Source organism: Chamaea fasciata, unplaced genomic scaffold, assembly GCF_029207755.1.
Source record: "Chamaea fasciata isolate MVZ Bird 193981 ecotype frontalis unplaced genomic scaffold, bChaFas1.0.hap1 SCAF_4, whole genome shotgun sequence".
In the NCBI taxonomy this organism is placed as follows: Eukaryota; Metazoa; Chordata; class Aves; order Passeriformes; family Sylviidae; genus Chamaea; species Chamaea fasciata.
Genome location: NW_027094089.1, coordinates 39407907 through 39429434, shown reverse-complemented (window position 1 = coordinate 39429434; position 21528 = coordinate 39407907). Strand labels below are relative to the sequence as shown.

Below are 21528 nucleotides of genomic sequence, written 5' to 3'. Positions count from 1 at the left end.
GTGTGTCTTGTTTTGCTTTTCAGCTGAGCCTTTAAATGTATTTTTTCAAACCAACGTGTAAGTAACGGAGCAGCGGCAGGCCGCGCTCCCTGGCAGAGGGAGAGAGATGCTTTCCGCCCGGTAGCCGTAGCCATTTCTCCTATTTTTCTCGCCGGGGACACCGGAACTCCAGACGCCCGCCGGCCCGACCTCCCCAGTTTCGCCCGGGTTCCGGAGGGGCAGCAGCAGCGGGCGGTGCGAGGAACCTCTGCAGCCGCGTCCGGCTGCCCCCGCCCGCCGGGGTCGGTGGCCGCGCTCAAGGGAACGGGGACGGGCAGCTGGCCGCGGGCCCGCCCGCCGGGGCGGTGGTAGGCTCCCGCCGTGCCTCCCGGCGCATAAAGGGAGGCGGCGGGGGCCGGCCAGGGGCAGCGGCTGGTGGCGGCAGGGGAGCGACCTGCGATGATGGAGCGGCCGGTGCAGACGGAGATGTGGAAGGCGCGGAGCCTGGAGGAGCTGGTCCGAATCCTCCATCAGATATTCGCCGAGGACAAAGTCAGCGTGGACGAGGTCCAGGCGCTGATGGAGTCGTACGAGAGCAACCCCGAGGAGTGGTTGCAATACGCCAAGTTTGACCAGTACAGGTAGAGAACACCACGGAGCAGGGAGCCCCAGGCCGCGCAAGCGGCGGCGAGGCAGAGCCGCGGACGGGAACTACGATCAGCAGGGACGCAGGGCGAACCCCTCCCACCACCGCCTCGACCCAGCCGACAGCCCTTTCGGCGGCACCGAGGGGCCGAAGGGCAGAGGCCGCGAGGCGGGGGTCGCAGGGGGGCCGCTGCGGCGGAGCCGGGGGCGGGGAGCGGGCGGGGCGGCCGCGGCCAATGGCGGCCCCGGGGCACGGGCGGGCGGTGGCCCCGCTCCCCCTTCCCCGGCCGCCCCGCCGCAGCGGCCCGGGGGGGACACAGCGAGGAGCCGGAGCCACCGAAATGAGCGAATAAAGACGTAAACAAAGTTGGGAGAAAGAACCCGAGAGAAGCACGCCGGCGGCGCGGGCTTTGCGCGGGGCGCTGAGGAGGCGTGCTCGGTGTCTGTGGCGGAGCCGGTGCGTGTCTGCAAGCCCTGCCTTATCGGCAGGCCGGTAGCCGCCTGCCCCGTGCTCCGCCGTAGTGCAGATCGAGGCTTTCTGCTGCTCACCGCCGGGAAGGGAAATACCTGTTACGGTTTTAACTCCCTCTTGCTCTGCTAGCAGCTGATTTATCTTTGCCACTGTTGGGTTCGCTATCTTAAATTTCAAGATATACACATTTCATTCGAGTACTTTCTTTAAAAAAAAAAAAAAAAAAAAAAAAAAAACCAAACCAAAAAAAAACCCCAAAAAGCCACCCCAAACTCCAAAACTTTTCCTTCTCTCTTCTCTAACTGTGCCATAGTGAAAGCATCATTCTAGCTTGACTCTTTTTAGCCGCCTTTCACTTCTCTGTGAGTGTCTTCCATTTGGAGCAAATCATGACATTTGTAACATAGGAAACTAAGAATCAGGAAAACAAAGTGTGTTAACACTGGAAGTACGCACGGCAACCTTTTATGTATGTATGTATTTATTTATTTATTTATTACTCATTATTTATACATTTATTTTGTGCAGCCAGGTCTGTACAGAAATAACAGCACTTGAAAAGTTCTGTCGAATGCTAGCATTGATTACTTGTTTTCTGACAGCATAGGAAAAATATGTCTACATATTATGTGTTCAGGTTGTGGATGCAGTGAGAGGCAGTGTATGTTTGCTTTGAAAGTAGTTTGTTGCGAGCATCCTTTCTTGAGTAAAATAGAGTGGATTTATGGGGATACTAATTTGAAAGCATTCAATTGACATCAGTGCACTTTCTGTGTGCCCTTGCTTGCATTTTTCAGGTGAGACTGAGGTGTACCATGGTAGGTATAAATATTTTCTTTACTTGGCGAAGTGCAAATACTCATGACTACTGCTAAAATTAAATCTGAAGGTCCCACTGAGCCTGTTGTACCATACCATCAGCCCCAGATCAGAAGGGTCATGCAATGGGAAGCAATAAAGTAAAATCCAAATCCCTTCTCTAGTGAACTTTTCAATAGAACAAGATGATCAGCAGTTCAGGGGAGGCTTATAGGAGAGTTAAAGGAAACAAACATAAAAAGTTACTTTAAAAGAAATTTTGCTCTAATAAACTTTGTTTAGAAGTTGTTTAGATGCTGGCAAAATGTCCTTCACAGGTGCTTAATCCACATAAAAATGCTACAATACAAGACATGGCACTTTCAGAAACAGAGTAAGAGGACTATGTACAGGAAGTCTGACATCTTCATTCTTTGTTATTTTGGCTTTGTACAAATGAGTTCTGTGTAAGAGAAGGAAAGCCAAGAATATCAGAAAAGGAACTGCAGAAGAATGTAACTATGTATTTTTCTTGTTTCATTGCAGTTCTCTGTTTCTAAATATAAGCCAGCTGCTGAAGTGACTTCATTCAATAACCATTTTGATTTGATCCTGCCTACCACTCTAAGTCTGACTCACAGTTCCCGAACACCAATCATCTATGTAATTCAAAAGAAATATGATTCTAAAATATTAGATATTCCTTTTTCTTCTCTGAAAAAGGACTTTTACCAAAAAAAGCCAAACTTACAAATAAAATTTCATTTTTTCTAAGTAAAACTTGATTTCAAGAAAACAGAAGAAAAGGCGTTTTTGTATGTCACAACCTTCTCTCATAAACATGTTTATATAATTTTCTCTTTTACAGGCATATTAGTACAGTAAAGAGCAAACACTTTGTGTTTCAGGTATACAAGAAATCTGGTGGATAATGGAAATGGAAAGTTCAACTTGATGATTTTGTGCTGGGGTGAAGGTCATGGCAGGTTTGTATTCAAAGACTATGATTTTAGTAAACATATGAATTCCCCATATCTTTCAATGTCCTACAAAATAGAGGAAAAATAAATCAGTCCTATGGGAGCTATCAGAAGGTGTCTGGAAAGTAAGCAGTGCAGAGCTCCTGTTAGTATAGCAGTCCTGAATATCTGCTGTAACTTTTGCAAGTTTGTACTTCATGGCCATTTTAAAAACACTTTCAAAAATGCTTTGTTTTTCTACAAAAGCTAAGGTTCTCTACTGTCAGAGAAAGTTTTTAGTCATATAGATACAGTCAGTGATTGATGTGACTATGTTCAACCTGTCCCATGCAAGAGACCCATATAACACCCAAATTCAGAAGCAGGACTAGGTGCAGTTTAAATAGTCTTTGTTCTCTCAGGTTGTTTAAATCTGCCTTTGTGGCAAGATAAGAAAAGTAGATTTGGATTAGGACTGCAGATAGTGACGAGGGAGCCCCTTTCCAGAACTGCTTAGCTTTCTCTAGGTTCATACATCCCATCTTTTTCCTCAAAATGGATCATATTGCTGATGTGTTCTCCCGAGTTGTGTGCATAGACTGTACACTTGGTTGTGTTGTCCTACGAAATCTCAGGGCAGAATCTGTCTCTTGGAGGGTCTTTCATGAAGTGTGGGCTAAGGCAAAAAATGCAATAGCAAAATATGCAGGTTTTGACCAAATATTCTCACATCTAAATACAAAACCTAAGGAGATGCTGGAATAGTTTTTTGTTCTTTGCAATTGATCATGTACAGTATTCTTTAGGGGATGTCATAATATGATAGAGCAATATAGGAACAGAGCTTACCACCTCCATGCTGTCTGGGCTACTCCCCCACAGCCTGTAATTTATGTTAAATTGTGTTCAAGTTGGATGGGCATTTGTTACAGCTAGACTGAGACCAGTTGTTTTTGCTTCCTGCAAGAAGGTGGTCAGATTTTCTTGTGTTTTTTTGGAAGGATAATGATAATGTGGCATTTGTGTTCCGTCCCTGAAGAAAGTTCTGCTCTCTCAGCTTCTCAGTTTGCAAGAAATCCTAATGTTTGTTAACTAAAACCAGTAATGTACAAGTACTAAGTTTTTGATTGAAACTCATTAGTGCTGTACTTTGGAGGGTCAAATTCCCTCTTCTCCTTTGCCCCTGATGAATGGAGATCCCTCCCTTTGTCCTAATTCCATTTACTTCTATAACAGTTAGTCCTGTACTTAAAAAAACCAAACCAATGCTAAACTAAATATCTAACCTATATGTAATCTCTAAATGTGGCAAAGAAAACACACTTCAGAGCAAGAAGAGAGATCAAGAAAGCAAACAAATCCTACCAGATTCTGTTGGGTTTTAACATGAAAATGCCAGTATTTAGTACTATTGGAATATAGCTTTTTTTCTTTCAGCAATGCATGTGAATTCCAGCGATAAAGGGGCTACAAAAATTAAGCAGAATTAGCTCATTTTGGGAGCAAGCAGGGTGGATTTGCAAAGATCAGGTATACGTGCAAGTTTATATCAGCCTCTGCCTGGGATCATGGTAGAAGCATTGTTTTGTTTCTTGGCCCAGAAGTTTCTGCATTCTGAAGAAATTTTCAGCCCTACTCCTTTCTCCAGACTTTCTTTGCATTTCTCCTTGTCAAAGTCATAGGCTCACCAATATCTGACTCTTCTCCAAATCCAGCTGTACGTGAATTTATCTCAATATATTTCTATAGTAGCAGTTTTAAGTAGACATCCTTTAATGCATGTCCCTTATGCAATGGAATTTCATTCTAAGGTTTTGTCCCCATACAATATGCTACATCTTCTGTCTTGCACTGAAATGAAATATGCATATCACACTGAGTTTGGTTGTTCTTTTTACATATATAGCAGCATCCATGATCACACTGACTCACACTGCTTTATGAAGATCCTCCAGGGAAATCTAAAGGAGACTCTGTTTGAATGGCCTGGGAAAAAAGGAAATGGTGAAATGACTAAGAAATCAGAACGAGTTTTGAGGGAAAATCAATGTGCCTACATTAATGGTAAGATATTAAGCTTGTTTTGACAACTATCTGTCCATGAGTCCTATTCCTAACAGAAGAGTTCATCTGCTTTTTAGTCTCCTACATTTAACACTATAATACCTATGGCTTTATGCGCAGTTAAAGAATGTGACTCTTTAGACTCTGCAAAAGCCTGTATTTAGATTCAGTAAAATAAACAACCACAACGAAAGTGTGCTTTTCACTCACTCTTGAAACATTGTAGAAATCGTTTGATAATTTAGTATACTGAATATCTCCTCTAGCGCAAGCAGCCTTTAGCATTGTATTCCTGATGATTATCTGAAATTGCACATAAACATAAACTTGAATAGCATTTTCTAAGAAATAAGAAAGTTTAGATAGCTTGATCACTTTGCTTTTTTTTTTTTTTGGCCTTTTTTTTGGTTTGGTTTGTTTTTTGTTTCTTTTTTTCCCTCAAAGAAGTAATCCTTTTAGTCAGTCATGGAAAACTTACATTGAAAATGTAAAAGCTGTCTATGAAATAAATTAATAAATTGACCAGCCAGGAACAGAAACAGTGCTACTTCTTGTACTTCTTGTCCAAATCAACAAAAGACTGTAGTGGTAAAGTGCAGTGTGAGCAAAACTGAAATTCCCAATCTACAGAAAAAATACACAATGTTGAGAATAACTAAGACTCCATCAGTAAGACTCTTTAAGTACCTAAATCCATGCCATCATCACGTGTATCTGTAATACCACCTCGTGCTTTGCTGGAGACCATCCTGGAGTTGCCATCTGGATGTAATGTGTGCTGGTGCATGAAAGACACTTCACATCATGCTGGACCACCTTGAGTTCAAAAGAACAAAGGTGAAGCAGCAGACAAACTGGTCATCTGCTTTATATGTCATGGGTTAAACACTAGAGAACACACATTGTGGGGCTGGCCTTGGGAACTTCCCAGCTAGAAGGAGCCTCATGTTGGGTTACAAACTTAGCCGGGGTGAGGGTACTGGGGAGAAAGACTGGTGTAGTACAGCCCTCTGCTGAAGTTTTGCCATGCTAAGTGAAAACACTAAATTGATAGGGCAGGAAATGCAAGAAGCGGCTTGACACATCTGCTGATGCTCCCATGCCAGAGACATGGGTTTTCCCTCTCAGTCATGTTTTCCTACATAGGCAGTTCTTTCCAGTGCAACAATTGCAGACTGTGTGCATCTTTTCCAGAGCTTCCTCAGTTGTTTAAAACAAATTTGGTGTCCAGTCCTCTGAGGCTGTTTGGATCTGTGCCATGTTTCATAACAGATATTTTGGTTTAACACTTTAAACAAGCAGAAGGAAAACACTGACAGTGTGTTGATTGCCATAACTGCATCAATAGCAAGTGCCTTCATGATTCTACTGCGTACTTCTTGTTTGCTCTTGTAAGTAAGGGTTAGAACCTACTAAACTGTGTTTATTTGAGTTCCCTGCTAGTTGAGCACAGATTTAGGACTTTCCCCCCCAGCTGCTACATCCTCTATTTAGACAAAGTATGTTAACAACACTTAGGGCTTCCAATCAGAGTTAAAGAGTGTACTCATGACTCTCACGGTACCACGGCTATGTTGCACAATGCAGGTCCAGGTATTATATAACAAATTCAAGTACAAAGGCCTGAGTTGCTTTTACAGCAGGGTCATAAATTAAATTCAAAGTCTCTCTTAAGTAACTCAAAACCTCCATTTTAGTGTAGAATGGACATGGTTTGTTTCATGGATGTGATTCTTCATTTTTAAGTAATAACTTGACTGTGCTTACTATTCAGTCATGACTGAAAGTATGTCAATCCCTACTGATTAGTCACCTTAGTGGAAAGAAAAAACAAATGAAAAATGTGTTCTCCAAACCAATAAACTGGAAGGATTCATTAGGAAACAGATGCCTGCAGTAGAAGACACCATATCTCTGCCCATTAGTCCATTATTGCCCATAAGTGCACATGTGACTCATATCCTTGTTACTTGTGAAGGATTAGCAACACAATTTTGCCCCCATCCTGCTTCTGAAGCATGTATAACAACAGCTCTCCTAGGAAAGTAAATAAGCTTGAAGTCCTTTGGGAATGAGAGCTAGAAAAAGACTTATGATATTGTCTTCCTTAATTTTTGGGGGATTTCTATTGGCCTTTATCATGTGGCAGATAATCTAGAAATTACATGAACTGTGGAAGGCAGTAACGCATTTTTAATTACCACTGTTTTTAGGAATTTGTGTTAGAGAACAGCAGTCAAATTTCCTGTACTGGGTTACTTGTTGCCCATGGAAGTGTGGGCATGCCTATTTGCTCACAAGTTACAGTATAAAAAGCATTTTTTTCCAGGCAATTGAGACCTCATTGGATCTTCTGGCTAACATACCTTCTCATTTTGTGCCTTTGCTGGTGTAGACTCCATTGGCCTGCACCGTGTGGAGAACATAAGCCACACAGAGCCTGCTGTTAGCCTGCATTTGTACAGCCCACCCTTCGACACCTGTAACACCTTTGATCAGAGGACTGGGCACAAGCAAAAAGTCACGATGACCTTCTACAGCCAGTTTGGAGAAAGGACTGTCTGCGTGAGTACAAGATGTGGTGCTCCTCACTCAGCCCCAGGCTCTGAGTCCTGTGGGAACAGGCTCGAGGGGCTGCCCTGCTGCCTGCATAGGCTACAGTGACTCTGCCCTGGAACAGGCAGAAGGGTCAGCATCTCTGCCCTTCCTGGGCCATTCCCGTCTAGGATCAGATAAAACCTGTTTCCAAATATTGTTCGAATGGTCGAGTTGCACTTCCCTTGTGTGGAGTTCCCCGTTTTGTAGCCTACCTCTCCTTCTGAGCACAGGGGATTAATGAGACATCTGCTACTGCTTAAGCATCTGCAGGCGCAAATTATGGTAAATACAATCTAGTCAATGGAAAGTGTGAAGTAGCTACATCATTTTGGCCAGCATTAGTCAGGTGTAAGGTTTCCTGCCGAAACTGTTCTGCCAAAAAGGATCACATTTCAAGAGGTTTTAAACCTTGTAACTTATTGAAAATACTTCTTTAATCAGTTCAATTCTTCAGAATCACAATATTCACAGAGTAAGACTTTCTCTCAGGGTAAGAGTAGGCCTGTTGTGTGTTGTCTGCATTCTTGGCCAATAGCATGAGATTTTATTTGGGTAGGAAAGAAATCTTAAGAACATTTTTGGAGCAAGCAAACTAGGACATATGTGAGAGATTAGCAGGGTTTCAGCACTAGTCCATGCATTGGGAAAAATAACTACTTACTTGTGGAGAAAAGACTAATTCTGGATGTTCAGCCACAGATGTTCAAACACTTTTTAGTCTTGTTTGGTACTGACCACTTACATTTTTCTTGAAGCCAGAAATTCAGTGCTCAGGAGTTTCCTAGAGTGAGTCCTTAGTCAGATCAATTTAAAGTTTTATGTAGTTGACAAATACCATGTGAATTATTTCTCTGAAGCCTGTCACATTACCAAACAGCTGAAACACAAATTTTTGACCTTCCCAAGTTTGAAAAGTTCTTGAGAAATAAATTTGAATTTAAAATTCAGATTTTAAAATGTAATTAACGTGGAAGAATTCTGAACAAAATTCATGCAAGGACTCAGTGTTTGTTTGCTTTTTTCTTGTTTTAAGTCTTTATTGAATATTAAGTACATAAGATAGTAAGTGAGACTAGATATTTTGGCTTGGAGTGTTTCCCTACTCTGATCTCTACCCATCTGGCACTGTTTTCATCATTTGTGGGAAAGTGGATCTGGCTTACAGGAAAGAACTAAATCTTAGTCATTGGATCTCTTTCATGAATTCCTGTAAATGGAATTCCATTAAAGAATAAGGTGATAGCAAGTCTCGACCACTCAGCTGCCTAAAATGACTTAATGCTACAAAAATCTTCTGGTCTCAATGACTTGGTTTTTGGAGAACGGACTGGAAAAGCAAACTTTCTTCTGCTCACCAGATCACAGAAGGACATAGGGAGGCCTACAGGGAGGTCTATAAATTAGAAATACCAAAAGAGTAATGTAAAGTATATTTGTGTACCTTTTATGAATGAGAAGATCAGCCTAACAAAAGCACATTCAGTTCTTCTTTTGTAGGTAAAACACATGTGATTTCTCGCCTCTGGCCATGATGAAGTCTTGATTAACTTACTCTCCAGGAAATACACAATAAGTTATATAGGTTTAATAAAAAAATAGTCTGTATGTCACAGGACTTGGCCATGGGAGTAACTGCATGGTTCATGTACAAACCATGAGACTACTGATAGGAAAGTTCACTGGCAGAAAACTGATTTTGTCTTGGGTGTCACAGCACCCCAGTTTCTTCTGCCAGGAATTTTGCAGGGGGAGGCAGTATTTCTTTGCAGCCTGTCTTCCAAGCTGGACATCCAAGCAGGTTCTGTCAAAATGAAGTAGAGTGGGCTATCAGGGAGAGAAGATAGCCTGAGGGAGGAAGCACTCCTCAGCAGTCCCACCAAAGGCTTACTCATTATCACTCAGAGCCAATAGACACGGTGACTTTGTCAGGCACATAGTGCCTTCTCCAAAATCCTTGCAAGGAGCACTGAAAGTATATATGCTCCAAGTATTTTAAGATGCTGAGCTACTCTGAGAACAAAGGTCCACAACGAGACCACAGAACAGGCAGTGACAGTCTCTTTCCTTAAAGCAACAACCTCTCCTCTTTTCTTTTAGGCTACAGGAGTGCCGCTGGAGAACAACTGAGAAGCATCAGCATGCATTTGCATAAGACCTGCTGAATGTTTAACCAGGCACAGAAGACTTGCAAGGCTAGGGCTGACAGCCAGATCAATTTCAATTCCTTGTACATTGGAGTACACTTGGGCAGCCTCCAGACCGCACGCACGGAGTTTCCTCGAGCAAATGCCAGTTATGGGACACTAAGCTAACTAGTGCCATAACCTGCTTCAGAGGTTAGATGCCTTTTCTTAGGCTCCTGTTAGAATTAAGTAGTTTGTTTTCTAATTCTAGCGCTTTTAAACTCCACCTTGGATATCACACTGAGAATATCAGAAATAGAGTTTTTAAACATCATCTGATTCTTCTCAATAGACCTATGGGGATGTATGCTCTCAATGGAATTAGTAACTATATAAACTTCTAAGCTTCCAGTCACTTGTACCTATGGGTAGTACAGTAGATACAACTAACAGCTGCACCTTTTTTTTTTAATTAAGTCTTTTAGGTTTTAATGCTTTAAGCCATCTTGATAATTTTGTGCATTTTTACCTTTTTTTTTTTACAATTTAATTTGTCAGATCCTGTTTTAAATAGGAACAGAGAAATGCTTCATGCATGATGATTTGCAAAACTGATTGCACAGATATTTGACTTTTAAGAAGACTAATCATACTTGATTCAGCTAATGTCTAGATCCCAAAGTATTCTGTGTAGCTTATGAAGAAGAAAACTGAAATAAAACTGGATTTCTGCACAGATTTCAGAGTTTTCTGCATTTTTTTTCGTGGTAACTAAAATACTCATCACATTTTACCAAAATCCACATTTCTCATGAACATCTAAATCTTTTCCAAGTATACACTGTTGGAGAAGACTTCTGAAAGCTGGCAGTATGTCAAACATGCAAAGAATCCTGACTTAATTTAAGTTAGGGGGGAGTTCTGTCACTGAGTGTGCTGATGTTTAGTTTTATCCTCCAGATTTAATCACAGGGAAAGAATCTTCTTGAAAAGAGTTAACTGTAATTAAACCCTTAAAAATCAGCCAAGTGGCCTGCACAGAGGCTATCCCATTCATTTAATGCAGTTAATAACATATTCCCAAGTAGGGAATGCGTTGTAATTCTCCTAGTCTCGTAAGTGACTGTTGGTTAGTCAGACAGCAGTTTAAATTTTATCAGTATTGGGTTACGATAAGTCACATATTTCCCTCTGTATTGACAAGCCCAGAAAATATTTACTTTATGTGACCCCATTTCCAGAGAGGCTGTGTTAAATTTTTAGAATATGTTTGAGCAGTGTAACTGTTTTTGAATGAACTTATGCCTTGTTGTGAAAGTGTGACAGTATGAGAGATGAGCTGAGGCTGGCAGTTTGGCTGTCCTGCTCATGCAGGGTTCCCTATAGCAGATTGCTCAGGACTATGTCCAGTTGGATTTTGAGTACCTACAAGAACTGAGGCACTACAGCCTCTCAAATGTTTTTGGTTTTTTATCACCCTCACAGTAAAAAAGGCTTATGTTTAGACAAAATGTCCTGCACTTCCATTAGCACCCAGTGCCTCTTGTTCTCCTCATCCTTCCTGCAAAAAATTAGCAGTTTCACTTAACTAACTTCAATTACAGCATATTCATCAGGCTTTTGCTTACTAGGTAGAGTTAGGGAACAAACTCTATAGCTTGTAGACCACATGTTTAGTCAGGCCAGGGGGAATGAAAGATCAGAGAGACAGCCAAGAAGGCACAGTAGTGATGAGAGCAGCTAGCTGTTCTAGGATGCATACACTCAGAATCCCAGATAGTACTCCAGCTAGTCACTCATATGCCTAGCAAGTGGGACAGAGGAAATGCAGGTAGAAGTGATAACAACAATCTACACGAGTTGTCCCAAATACCATTCAGCCATGCTGAGCATGATATCATACATTGCATAGAATAATACAGGAACTTAGGTGTTTCAGAAGAAGATACCTACCAGATATTTGTGTCCTCTATACCTCAACATATGGGAGGTAGCCTGCCCACCACAAAGGGTAACAATACAGAAAACCTCAAGAGTAATGTTTAATTGAGTCCCGAGTCTTTAGAACACACACCACAGCCACCATCTTTGCTACATCCTAAGCATTAGCTACATGAGGTGTTCTGAACACTAGAAGCACAAAGCTACTACCTACCACAGGCAATATTCAATCAACAAATATAAACTAATATAATGAGAAGTATAATCACCTTTTCACTCTCACAAATATGCTCATATAACTTGTGGTGGTTTAAAACACAGGAATCACTAATAGCAAAAAGTATTTGTACACTATTATGGCTGAACAGCCATATGAATAATCTTCTAGCATATGAATGTACCTTAGCTTTGGAATAGTGTTAATTGGCCATCTGATGAGGTAACAATATGCTGTAGGCTGACAATTAGATTTCATTGGGCAATGAACAGATGTTTAGGATTTCATATGTTTTTACCTGAAACGTGCTATTGAGCAGTGTCATTGTAAATTGAAGAGAGTTGAACATTTACCTGGGATACCGCTAAGATCCTTATTTGGTAGGAGATGCTGCCTCAACTCATCCAGCCTGGTAACAGCAGGAGGAACTCAGCCTAAATACAGTTTGATATTTACTTCCAACAGTTCAGTGAACAAGCTGCAACAGAAAGACATAGGGAGGCAAAGTAATGCCAGGAGTGGAGTGAGGTGCAGTATTTACATAAATTCAGCAAATTCCAAGGGTATGGTATTTTTGACTTGAAGTGTTGTTATTATTAATAATTTAGCAAGAAGCGAAACTGTTTATCAAAGACATGTTTGAGATAGGAAGGCTCTAGAGCAAACAGTCACTGGGAAGGCATATGCCAGATGCGAGGGCAAAGATGACAATGGGGGTTCTCCAGGAATGGAAAGGCCATCTCAGTTTATTTGGCTGTGGCTGACAAGGGCTACATACACTGAAACTATAGACATGTTTGAGGGGGTTGTTCACTTATGTATAACCAGCAAGTGAGCAGCTCTTTTGCTTCATATGCTGAGGTCTGGGACCTTTAGCGTCTAGCAGAAATTGTTGCTTAAAGACGGTCCCTTGCTGCCTAACGAGTTTCTTAATATTCTTGTGAATAATTTGGCCTAGAGTTACTTTATGTCTAACTCACTACAAAATCTTGGCATACACAAATCAGTTCAATTTGTTATTTAAGCCTTGAGTCTCTTGATGTTTGAACATTGTTCATCATTGTCCCTTGCTGATGTATAGAGGAACATAGAATCAAAATCCTATATATAACGTTTCTTTCATTACAGGTTTTTTCCCTTAAACCACAAAGATAGAAGATGTGCTATTCACTAGCTAGTCCTTGTAGTTATTTTTTCACACTCCTCTCATGACTGAGAGAAAGCTGTGTTGCAAGAATATAGCCTTCCCAAGGGTAAAAGAAGTGACCTGCCTACATTGATTGTTTGCAGAGACAAACAGAACAAATCAAGCAGAAGCTTAGTGCTTTTCAACCATACCATATACTCCGCTCTTGCCAGTTTAGCTCATGAAAGATTTCACTGTCCTTGAATGTTAGAGTCTTATGTTCTGTGAATGGAGAGTAATTCCATTCACCGTTGTCTGGTAAAGGAAGCAAAATCCCCATGGATCAACTGTGCAGGGCTTCAAGACTAGTTCTGACACTTGTAGCTCTTACGAAGCCTTATTCAATAATTTCTAATCTCAAATCTTTGAACCCTCTGGTGCTTAAAACTACAGTATATTTCTTCAGGGATGAATGACCCCCAAAATATACAAAATCTGCTGACCTAATTGACCTTTCGTGCATGCTACACAAAGGGGTGTGGGGTTTTTCAACAAGTGATGAAAATATCTTATGCCTTTGCCAGATCTGACTCCTCTTCCCTTTGCTTTTACTCTCTAATTCACTAGAAACCTTTGGCACAGACATATAAGTACATTATTTTCTCTTAAAACTTAACTTTGTGACATTTAAGGTGTACCTCCTTCCTCTCTCATTGCAGGTTGAGAGGAATACGTAATGTTAAAATCAACTCTATTTGCACTTCACTTCCCAGTCGGAAAAAATGCTTTACTGAACCAGAAATATAAAGTCTATATGCTGTTCACTGACTTGTGCTTTGGTTTATTTTTCATGCCTATTCTATTCTTTCAGGCCCCTGTGCTTTCTCCCAGGTTTAGTTTACCTATTTGTTTCACCTGTGGTGATGAAGAACATTCTAAAACATGATGGATACATGTAAATTAATGTATTTCTTAGGAAATGAAACACCATTAACCTACTTTAATTCATAATGATTAGAGGAACAGCATCAGAGGATTGTGTGGCACATGCTACTGTTATCTGGCCAGTTTCCCTGAGATCCATGAATCACATGAATCACAAAGCTAACCGTGAGAAAAATATATTGCCTGACCAGAAAGCAAAAAATTTTGCTAGAAAAGACAGCTACATCTTGTTCTCTGCTCCCACTCAGTATTCAGAAGCAGATCCTCAGGATCTCTTGGTTTTCGTTTGTTTTTGTTTCTGCTTTGTTTGTTTTATAAAATCACATTGTCAATGCAAAGTGTTTGATTTTCATTTTAAGTCACTGTCTTGGGAATCTCTGAGAGCCACAGTCAGAGAAAGAAACCTCCTCTTCTCTTCCTAGTTGTAAAAGATGCCTCAGCAAAAAATCCCCTGTTAACTCTGATCAAATAAGGTCGCTGAAAAATTGTTTCAATCTGCAGGCAGGTATACAGCTTTTCCATTAAGAGAATTACTAAACTGTTGTGTGAGTGCTTGGAACCAGATGCAGAGACCTCCTGTTGTTGATCACTCACTCAGTGGATGGCCCTGAAGTTGCATGTCCTAAGCATATGGACAGGCATTTCTGAGGGGTGAAATAGTTCTAGACATTGAAGAACTATAAATATGTAAATGCTGAGGGTCTGTTGCTACTTCAAAGACCAAGTTCATTTGAGGTTTGGTTACATATGCTTATAGAGTGCATGGTTTGAATCTTTCACAGGAATATTGAAAAAACCTACTGGAGGCACCGAGACCTGTGGCTTGTATCTATTCCTCTGTTATAGCTAGGGCTCTGAATGAGCCTGAGGTTGCTTGTATGAGAATATTTACCAAGCATATTCATAGGGAGAAAACAAGCACTTGAAAAAGTTTTCTTTATAGGAAATATGCAAAATAGTCCTGTTTAAATTCAGATGCTGGAGGACACTTTATCATCTTCTTAGGCTAGATCTTTATCCAGTTGAGGTTGGAACAGCTGTGCTGTTGTCAACTGAATTAAAATGTTTTACACTGATTGAAACAGCCATTACTAGGATTGAGTATTTAATTCTGGTTGGTTATATTACCTGAGATTTCAAACTATGTCCCTCCCTGAACATGGTTACTTATGAGTGAAGAGGTCCTGCTTGAGAAAAGATTTAATAGCCAGTTTCATGTCCACCAGGAGTATTCAGAATTCGAGTCTTCAGAGAACAGGCAGGTATGAGAGGAAAAGCCTCTTCCTACACCATTGCATCAGAGAAAACAAATTGCACACATCTTTACTTTCGGACTTCACTTTGTTTCTGCATTGCAATGTAGACAGAGATTAAGAAAGTCCTTTAATTTGTTCTACCTATTTTGGGGTTCTGATATCTTGCAAAAATGAAAAACTTGTGTTAAGGTTTATAATCTGAATTCTGGCCTCTGCTCTGTTGGCACAAAGCACTTGAAAAAACAGCTTAAGTAATTTTAAGACTCCCAAACTTGGAATTTTTGCTAACACAGTGTTTTAGGGCATTTTGCAAAGTACTGCAATATTACAGTTGTAAAGTTTCTTACACCAGATAGGAAAACAACCCAAAGGTTCTCAGTGAAACTGAATTGCATAAAGTAGAAAAAGGTAAATTATTGTTGCCTTTTTATATGCAATGTGATATCTCTTACTCAATTCCTGACTCTTAGAAGCATGTAATCGGTATTAGCGTGTAAATCTGAGAAAATTTGACTGTTGCAGACAAAATGAGTTAAATTTTGCCTAAGTAACCAGTTTAGCCTCAACTGCTTCAGCATCTGAGCCCCTGAAGGTTTTTATTCCTACAGTATCAAGTCTGTAGCAGGCGAGTAATATGAAACACTATAAGTAGAAAGGAATTGAGCACAGAGAAATTTGTGGCCTTCTGTCAGACATGACAGATAGTTCTACAAAACTGTTGCAAACCCTGTGCTATTTTTCAATTAATTCAGCTAATCTTTACTTCTGTTGCTGCCTAAAAAAATAAAATCTTCCATGGAGAGCTAAAATATAAGGACTTGCTCTTATAGAGCAACTATGTCCTCTATGAAGACAGGCTAAGTAAGCTAGGTCTTTTCAGCCTGGAGCAGGGAAGGTTGTGTGCAGACCTCAAAGCAGCCTTCCAGTATCTGAAGGGGCCCTACAGGGAAGCTGAAGAGAGATCCTTCATCAAGAACTGTGGTGACAAGACAATGGCTCCAAACTGAAAAGGAATAACTTTAGATTAGGTGTTGGGAAGAAATTCTTTACTGCAAGGGTAGTGAGGCTCTGGCACAGGTTGCCCAGAGAAGCTGTGGATGCCCGAACTCTGTCAGTGTTCAAGGCCAGGTTGGACAGGGATTTGAGATACCTGGTTTAGTGGAGGTGTCCCTGCCCATGGCAGGGTGGTTGGAACAAGATGATCTTTAAGGTCCCTTCTATGATTCTATGATGGATCATTCAGTTACCCTGCCCTTGTATTGAAAGAATAAATTTGAAAATTAGACCTAGAAATATCAAATGCACCTTCACAGAGAAAGCCCCTTCAAAAAGAAATAATGTTAGGTATTTTGTAGTAGTTTCTGACTCTGAAGTCACAACCTTAACATTCAATAAAAGCAACTTTTATAATTTAAAATTCCCAAACACTTGTGCAGGTCTTTTCCACGGAGCTGAAAATTATACAAAACAAATGGAAAATTCTTTTCATAGACTCATACTAAAATAAAGGTGGGGGTTTGGAAACCAGCTAGTTCCAAACAAAACAAGACCAAATATTGCCTTGCCTTTGGAACTCCCTTATTTTCAACTGCAGAACAGCTAGTTAAGACGATCCCAAGCAGATGAGTGAGTCATGGTATCACTGTAACATTAAATGATTACCTTAATTATAAAGCATTTCTCTGAAACACATATTTATCTGTAAGGGATATCTCACTGTCACTTGAAAATAATGAAGCAACTGCAAATAACTGCATTTTCAACCTGATACTAGCTTGTATTTACAAGCCTGTTGAAAGCCAGCTATACCAGGAACCAGAGAGATTCCAAAGCTCAGGCTTTGCCGTGAACTGCAGCTTCACTAGGATCAGCTGTGTGAAGACATTCGTACACTTCAGTGAGGAGCAACCAGGACCAAGATTCACCAGTGGTTTGAAATGGACAGGTCAGACAGTTTCTACCTTCAGCTATCTATCTGAACATACATGTTTCAAAGGTTAGAACCCATTCATGGGTTGAAGACGCTTCTTAGCCACCACAGTCTGCAGCTTTGCATATTAAGGTCCACTGAAATTAACACCAGATTTAATACATGCACAGCAATAAATCACCAGAGTTCATGAAGAGCTATGCATACTTTCAGCTGGTCTTGGTGCAAGGTGGAAAGTGTGCCAGTAAGGTCACGCTCAAAAAACAGTGAAGCAGCAACCTGTTAAACTGTAAATCTCCTCCTTCCTATTTAGGATGGGAAGAAAGAAACATTTTGATGTTGTAACAGGTACAACATAAGAATTTGGAACTACTAGTGGTTGCTTTAACCCTCTACACAGATGTCCTGACCTTGTTGTTAAATAAATACAGTGGCTGGAAAGCAGCTTCATGACACTAATGAAAAGCGACAGCACATTAAGTTAGCACACAGGTATTCCTACATATTATACTACACTCTGGTTATTAAGCATGGAAATTATCCCATGCATAAATAAAGAGAATTTGAATGGCCCTGGATAATAGACCATGCAGAAATGAAGGAAAGATGAAGCCCTTGAATCAAGTAGTTCTACTGGCAGTTATTATGAGGTCCTAAAACCTACACAAATCAGAGGTGCTATTTGCCTACACAAATCAGACCTCAAAAGAATATTTTATAGAAGTCTTCAATCAACTCACAGTCTTTGCTTCTCAGAAACACATAAGATCTCCACATGCAAGATTCCCTTGAGGACTTTGCTGAGATTGTATCCTTAGAAGAGACCTAGAATTATTGATTGGTGAAAGGGCAATGACTTAGCAGTTAAAAGCCGTGTTGATTTCTCAGTGTTACGTAACTACTCATGTTATTGTGATGCAAATAGCTTATATCAAACATTAGGAGTGCTGAGAAGAGATTTAATTTTGTTTAATAAGGACATTAAGTTCCTATTAGGGGTCAAAGCATGTGGCCTTGCCTGCTAGGGTAGAGACATAATGGGTTACAGGAGCCAGCATTGCCATCTCATTTGAATGACTCATGGTTATACCTCAACTAATTCTCTTTTGCTGATTGATAGGAATCTGTTGCATCACACCCACGGGAGCATGGTTCTGGGGTACACACTGGGCTCTTAAATGCCTTTGGGTAGCTGCAGCTTTGTTGGCATTTCTCCTAGGGAACAGATTCTGTACTAGGTACCTGTGTGTTGGCACAGGACCTCACAAGCCAACTGACTTCTCAGGTAACTTCTTGTGTTAGCACTGGCTTTTCCAGATTTGTCAGTAGTTTCCATGGACTCATCCCCTGGCATCACATTTCCCAATAAGGCACAAGGAAGGTAATTGACTTACAGACAATCATAATGGGGGTGTGGGGTTTTTGTGATAGGGTGGATCTTGTAACTAATTTTTATAATTCATAAATTAATAAGAATAATGCTTCAGAGACCCATAAAAAAGAAAACCTTAATTTGTACAAGAGTCATTAAGTCAGCTAGCACAATTAAGAAAGAAGGACAAGTTCCAGGCAAACAGAACATCTTTCTGCATGAAGATATTGAGCACATAGGATCAAATTTCAGAAGAAATTTATGTCTGAGATGGCAACCCACTGGTTTACAGGAAATTTTTTGATGGAGCTGGGATTCTTTCATAGAAAGGCAATATCATCCTGAAGAAAAGAAAATAAAATGGGATTGACAGGAAATTTGTAAAGTAAGACAATGTCAGAGTTCAGAAAAGCTTTTCATAGAAGTGCTTTTTTATTAAACTTAAACTATTGATCCCCACAGAAGTAGAATTGGATGCAGTGGTGTTGATATCTCTTTATCCTAGTGCTGTAATGGCAAGTTTTTGAGGTTGGGCATTTAGAAAGAGAAGCACCAATTCAGCAATGTTCTTTATATCTCTTAGATCCCCTCGGGAGAGGCAGCTGTGATTTAAAAATTCCTGTGAACTCTCCTGAGTCAAACAGGAGACAGACTGTTTTTTCCAGAAGTGCCTAGTACCACAAGTGTGTGGGCTATCTGGGACCTGAGACTCCGTGATGGTTTTTGTTATGTTTTGGCTCCAAACCACTTGTTTGCTTTACTTTCCAATTACTTTTCATTGCAGGGCACAATGTTAGTTCATCTCACAAGAATTTGTTTACTGTTTCCCACTATTTCAAGCCTGTTTCCTGGTTAGTTTTCAACTCGGAAATTACATTTTTCCACATAGACACATTTTTTCCCCCTACAGCTCTGATTAGATACTATTTTTTCAACTTTTTGCTTTGCTCCCGTAAGTACCATTACTCCTGACTGAAGAACACCAGTTGGCCTGCAGCTATATTTTTTGTTATGTTTTAAGGTCCTCTCCAGTTAAGAGGGTGTCTTCTTTGCTGGATGCTGACCAGTAATAACTCAGTGGAATAAAAGCATGGAAAATAAGCCAGGCATTTTAAAGTGCACTCCTGATGTGGTTTGCAACTTATTTTTCATTATCTTGGGTCTGCAGGAATATGATGTCAGCTTAAAATCTGATTTTATTCTCTTCTTTCTCCCACCCACTCCCTTGCCATTTTGTTTTTACTCCTTTTTCTTCCTGACTTTCTCTGCTATTTTCTTTCCCTTCTCAGCTTCCATCCCTTCCTGCCTTAATGATATTTTCTAAGCATCATGGACTGTAGCCAGGAGAGGGAAGTTGATTTTGTGGTGAAGCTCTAACAAAGCAAGAGTAGGATGTTTAAATGGATTGGCAAAGTATCTCACTCAATATGGAAGATATTTAGGTTTTTCATCCACTCTTCTACCATAGTGTCTTTTTACAGGGATTAAACCTGCCAAATAAATGTATCACATTGATGGGGTTCTCTGTCTTGCCTCATTCTCCTCATCAGTGGTGCTTATACCAAGGCTAACATAGAGGCACAATAGAGGATTCTCTTTCCTTAGTGACATTGTACTTGCTAATATTAAGTCAAATTCCTTCCTTTAAGTCAAACAGATAGGATGTTGAGGTTACAATTAGGGCACTGAAGGAGGAGCAACAAAGAAATTGCCATCTCAGACTGAAAAGTCTCCACATCATGCAAGAGCTTCTCTTGGGAGTCTTTTTAGTTCTTAAGACTAAAATCTCAAGGGTCTCACATTTCCAAGGGAAGCAAGAAGAAGGAATTGAAGAGCCAGATCTGCTGTCTGTGCAAACAAAATGCTCAGCACCTTCCGGGGTGGCCCTGATACACATGCTGTGCCATGTTGATGATGTATCATCACACTACTGCAAGTATGATGGAGAAGAGAAGTAGAATCAGGCTCTGCATTGCCAGAACACATCAAGGTTAAGTGTAACATAAATCCTAGCAGCCAACAGGAAAAGCTCTACTGCAATATTCCACAGTAGCAGCTGGAAGACATTACATTACCATTAGAATTGGCTCCTACTCTAAGACTGGTTTGTTTAACATCTGAGTGCTTCTCTACTTCAGTAGTAAAATATTTTAAATCAAAATACAGTTTAAAATAGACAATATATACATAGTCACACTATAATACATCACCTCCACTCCCACTTGAGAAGGCAGAAATTTAGAAACTGTGCCATAACTTCAGGTTTATGCACACACTTCAGATTTATTTAATATTTTCCATGTTTCTACTGATTTTCTACTTTTTAAATATATAAACTTAGCTAAACTGAATATACACAGGAAAATAAATTGGGAGGGCTCTGAGGGGTATGTTTTCCTGCTCTAAGAATATAAATTATACAATCCATCCCAAAAGGACAATCAAGAGTTCCTTGGAAAAGAGGTTATTATTACTATAAAAATAATTACAGTGAGAGATATGCCAGTTAAGGACAGATGGAACCAACTGTATCTATGTATGCAACCAACAGTATCTATGTGTATATAAACCAACCAACTCCCAAGAACTGGATCTGGATCTGTGCACAGATTGTATGTGTGAGATGGGAATTACTATTTAAAAAATTAAATTTAATTCATGCCTGTCTGCCTTCAAAGGATGCATACAACTGTGACCAGAGGTTGAGCGGGTGTTCTGTGTTTCTTCTGCTGGGAAAATTAGAAGTGCCCTGGATCTCATAACCTGCACTGCTAAGAGTAGAGTGCCTGGGGATTTAACTCATGCTCTGTGTCAGACTCCGCAGCTCACACAGTCATATTCCTAAGCGACAGCCAAGACAGAGCACAGAATGAAAACTGTGATGTCCTGGAAGGAGAAGACTCATTGTCGTGACTCATGTCATGGTGGGCACACATGAAGTAGATAGTACAAAATGAATCCAAGCCAGTGGGCACCTCAGAAGAGAAAATACTTCTTCCTTCAGTGGGAAAAGGATGGAGAACTGGATTTTTTCTTGGATTCAACTGCAAATGTCCAGTTCTCAGTGGTATTTATCAGATTGCTTTCCATTCTTTAAAATTAT

The 21528-nt window shown here is 40.4% G+C and overlaps 1 protein-coding gene across 2 annotated transcripts; it reads left to right on the top strand.

The window, feature by feature from the left end:
- The first annotated feature begins 303 nt into the window (after positions 1-303).
- CDO1 (cysteine dioxygenase type 1) lies at positions 304-10376 on the top strand. 2 transcript variants are annotated; one of them, XM_066181340.1, is made up of 5 exons: positions 304-620; positions 2803-2880; positions 4760-4917; positions 7313-7498; positions 9613-10376. In XM_066181340.1, exons 1-5 carry the CDS (start codon positions 439-441, stop codon positions 9675-9677), a joined length of 669 nt encoding a protein of 222 aa, XP_066037437.1. In that variant the 5' UTR covers positions 304-438; the 3' UTR covers positions 9678-10376. The 2 variants fall into 2 exon arrangements, with proteins under 2 accessions (XP_066037437.1, XP_066037436.1); XM_066181339.1 differs by having other exon boundaries at positions 310-620; positions 7313-7482.
- The last annotated feature ends 11152 nt before the right edge of the window (positions 10377-21528 follow it).

Excerpts from the sequence above, each read along its gene's own strand:
- CDO1 (XM_066181340.1), top strand. The coding sequence starts at position 439 with ATGATGGAGCGGCCGGTGCAGACGGAGATGTGGAAGGCGCGGAGCCTG. Across the intron at positions 621-2,802 it reads GCCAAGTTTGACCAGTACAG|GTATACAAGAAATCTGGTGG; the intron begins GTAGAGAACACC and ends TTTGTGTTTCAG. Across the intron at positions 7,499-9,612 it reads CTGCGTGAGTACAAGATGTG|GCTACAGGAGTGCCGCTGGA; the intron begins GTGCTCCTCACT and ends CTTTTCTTTTAG.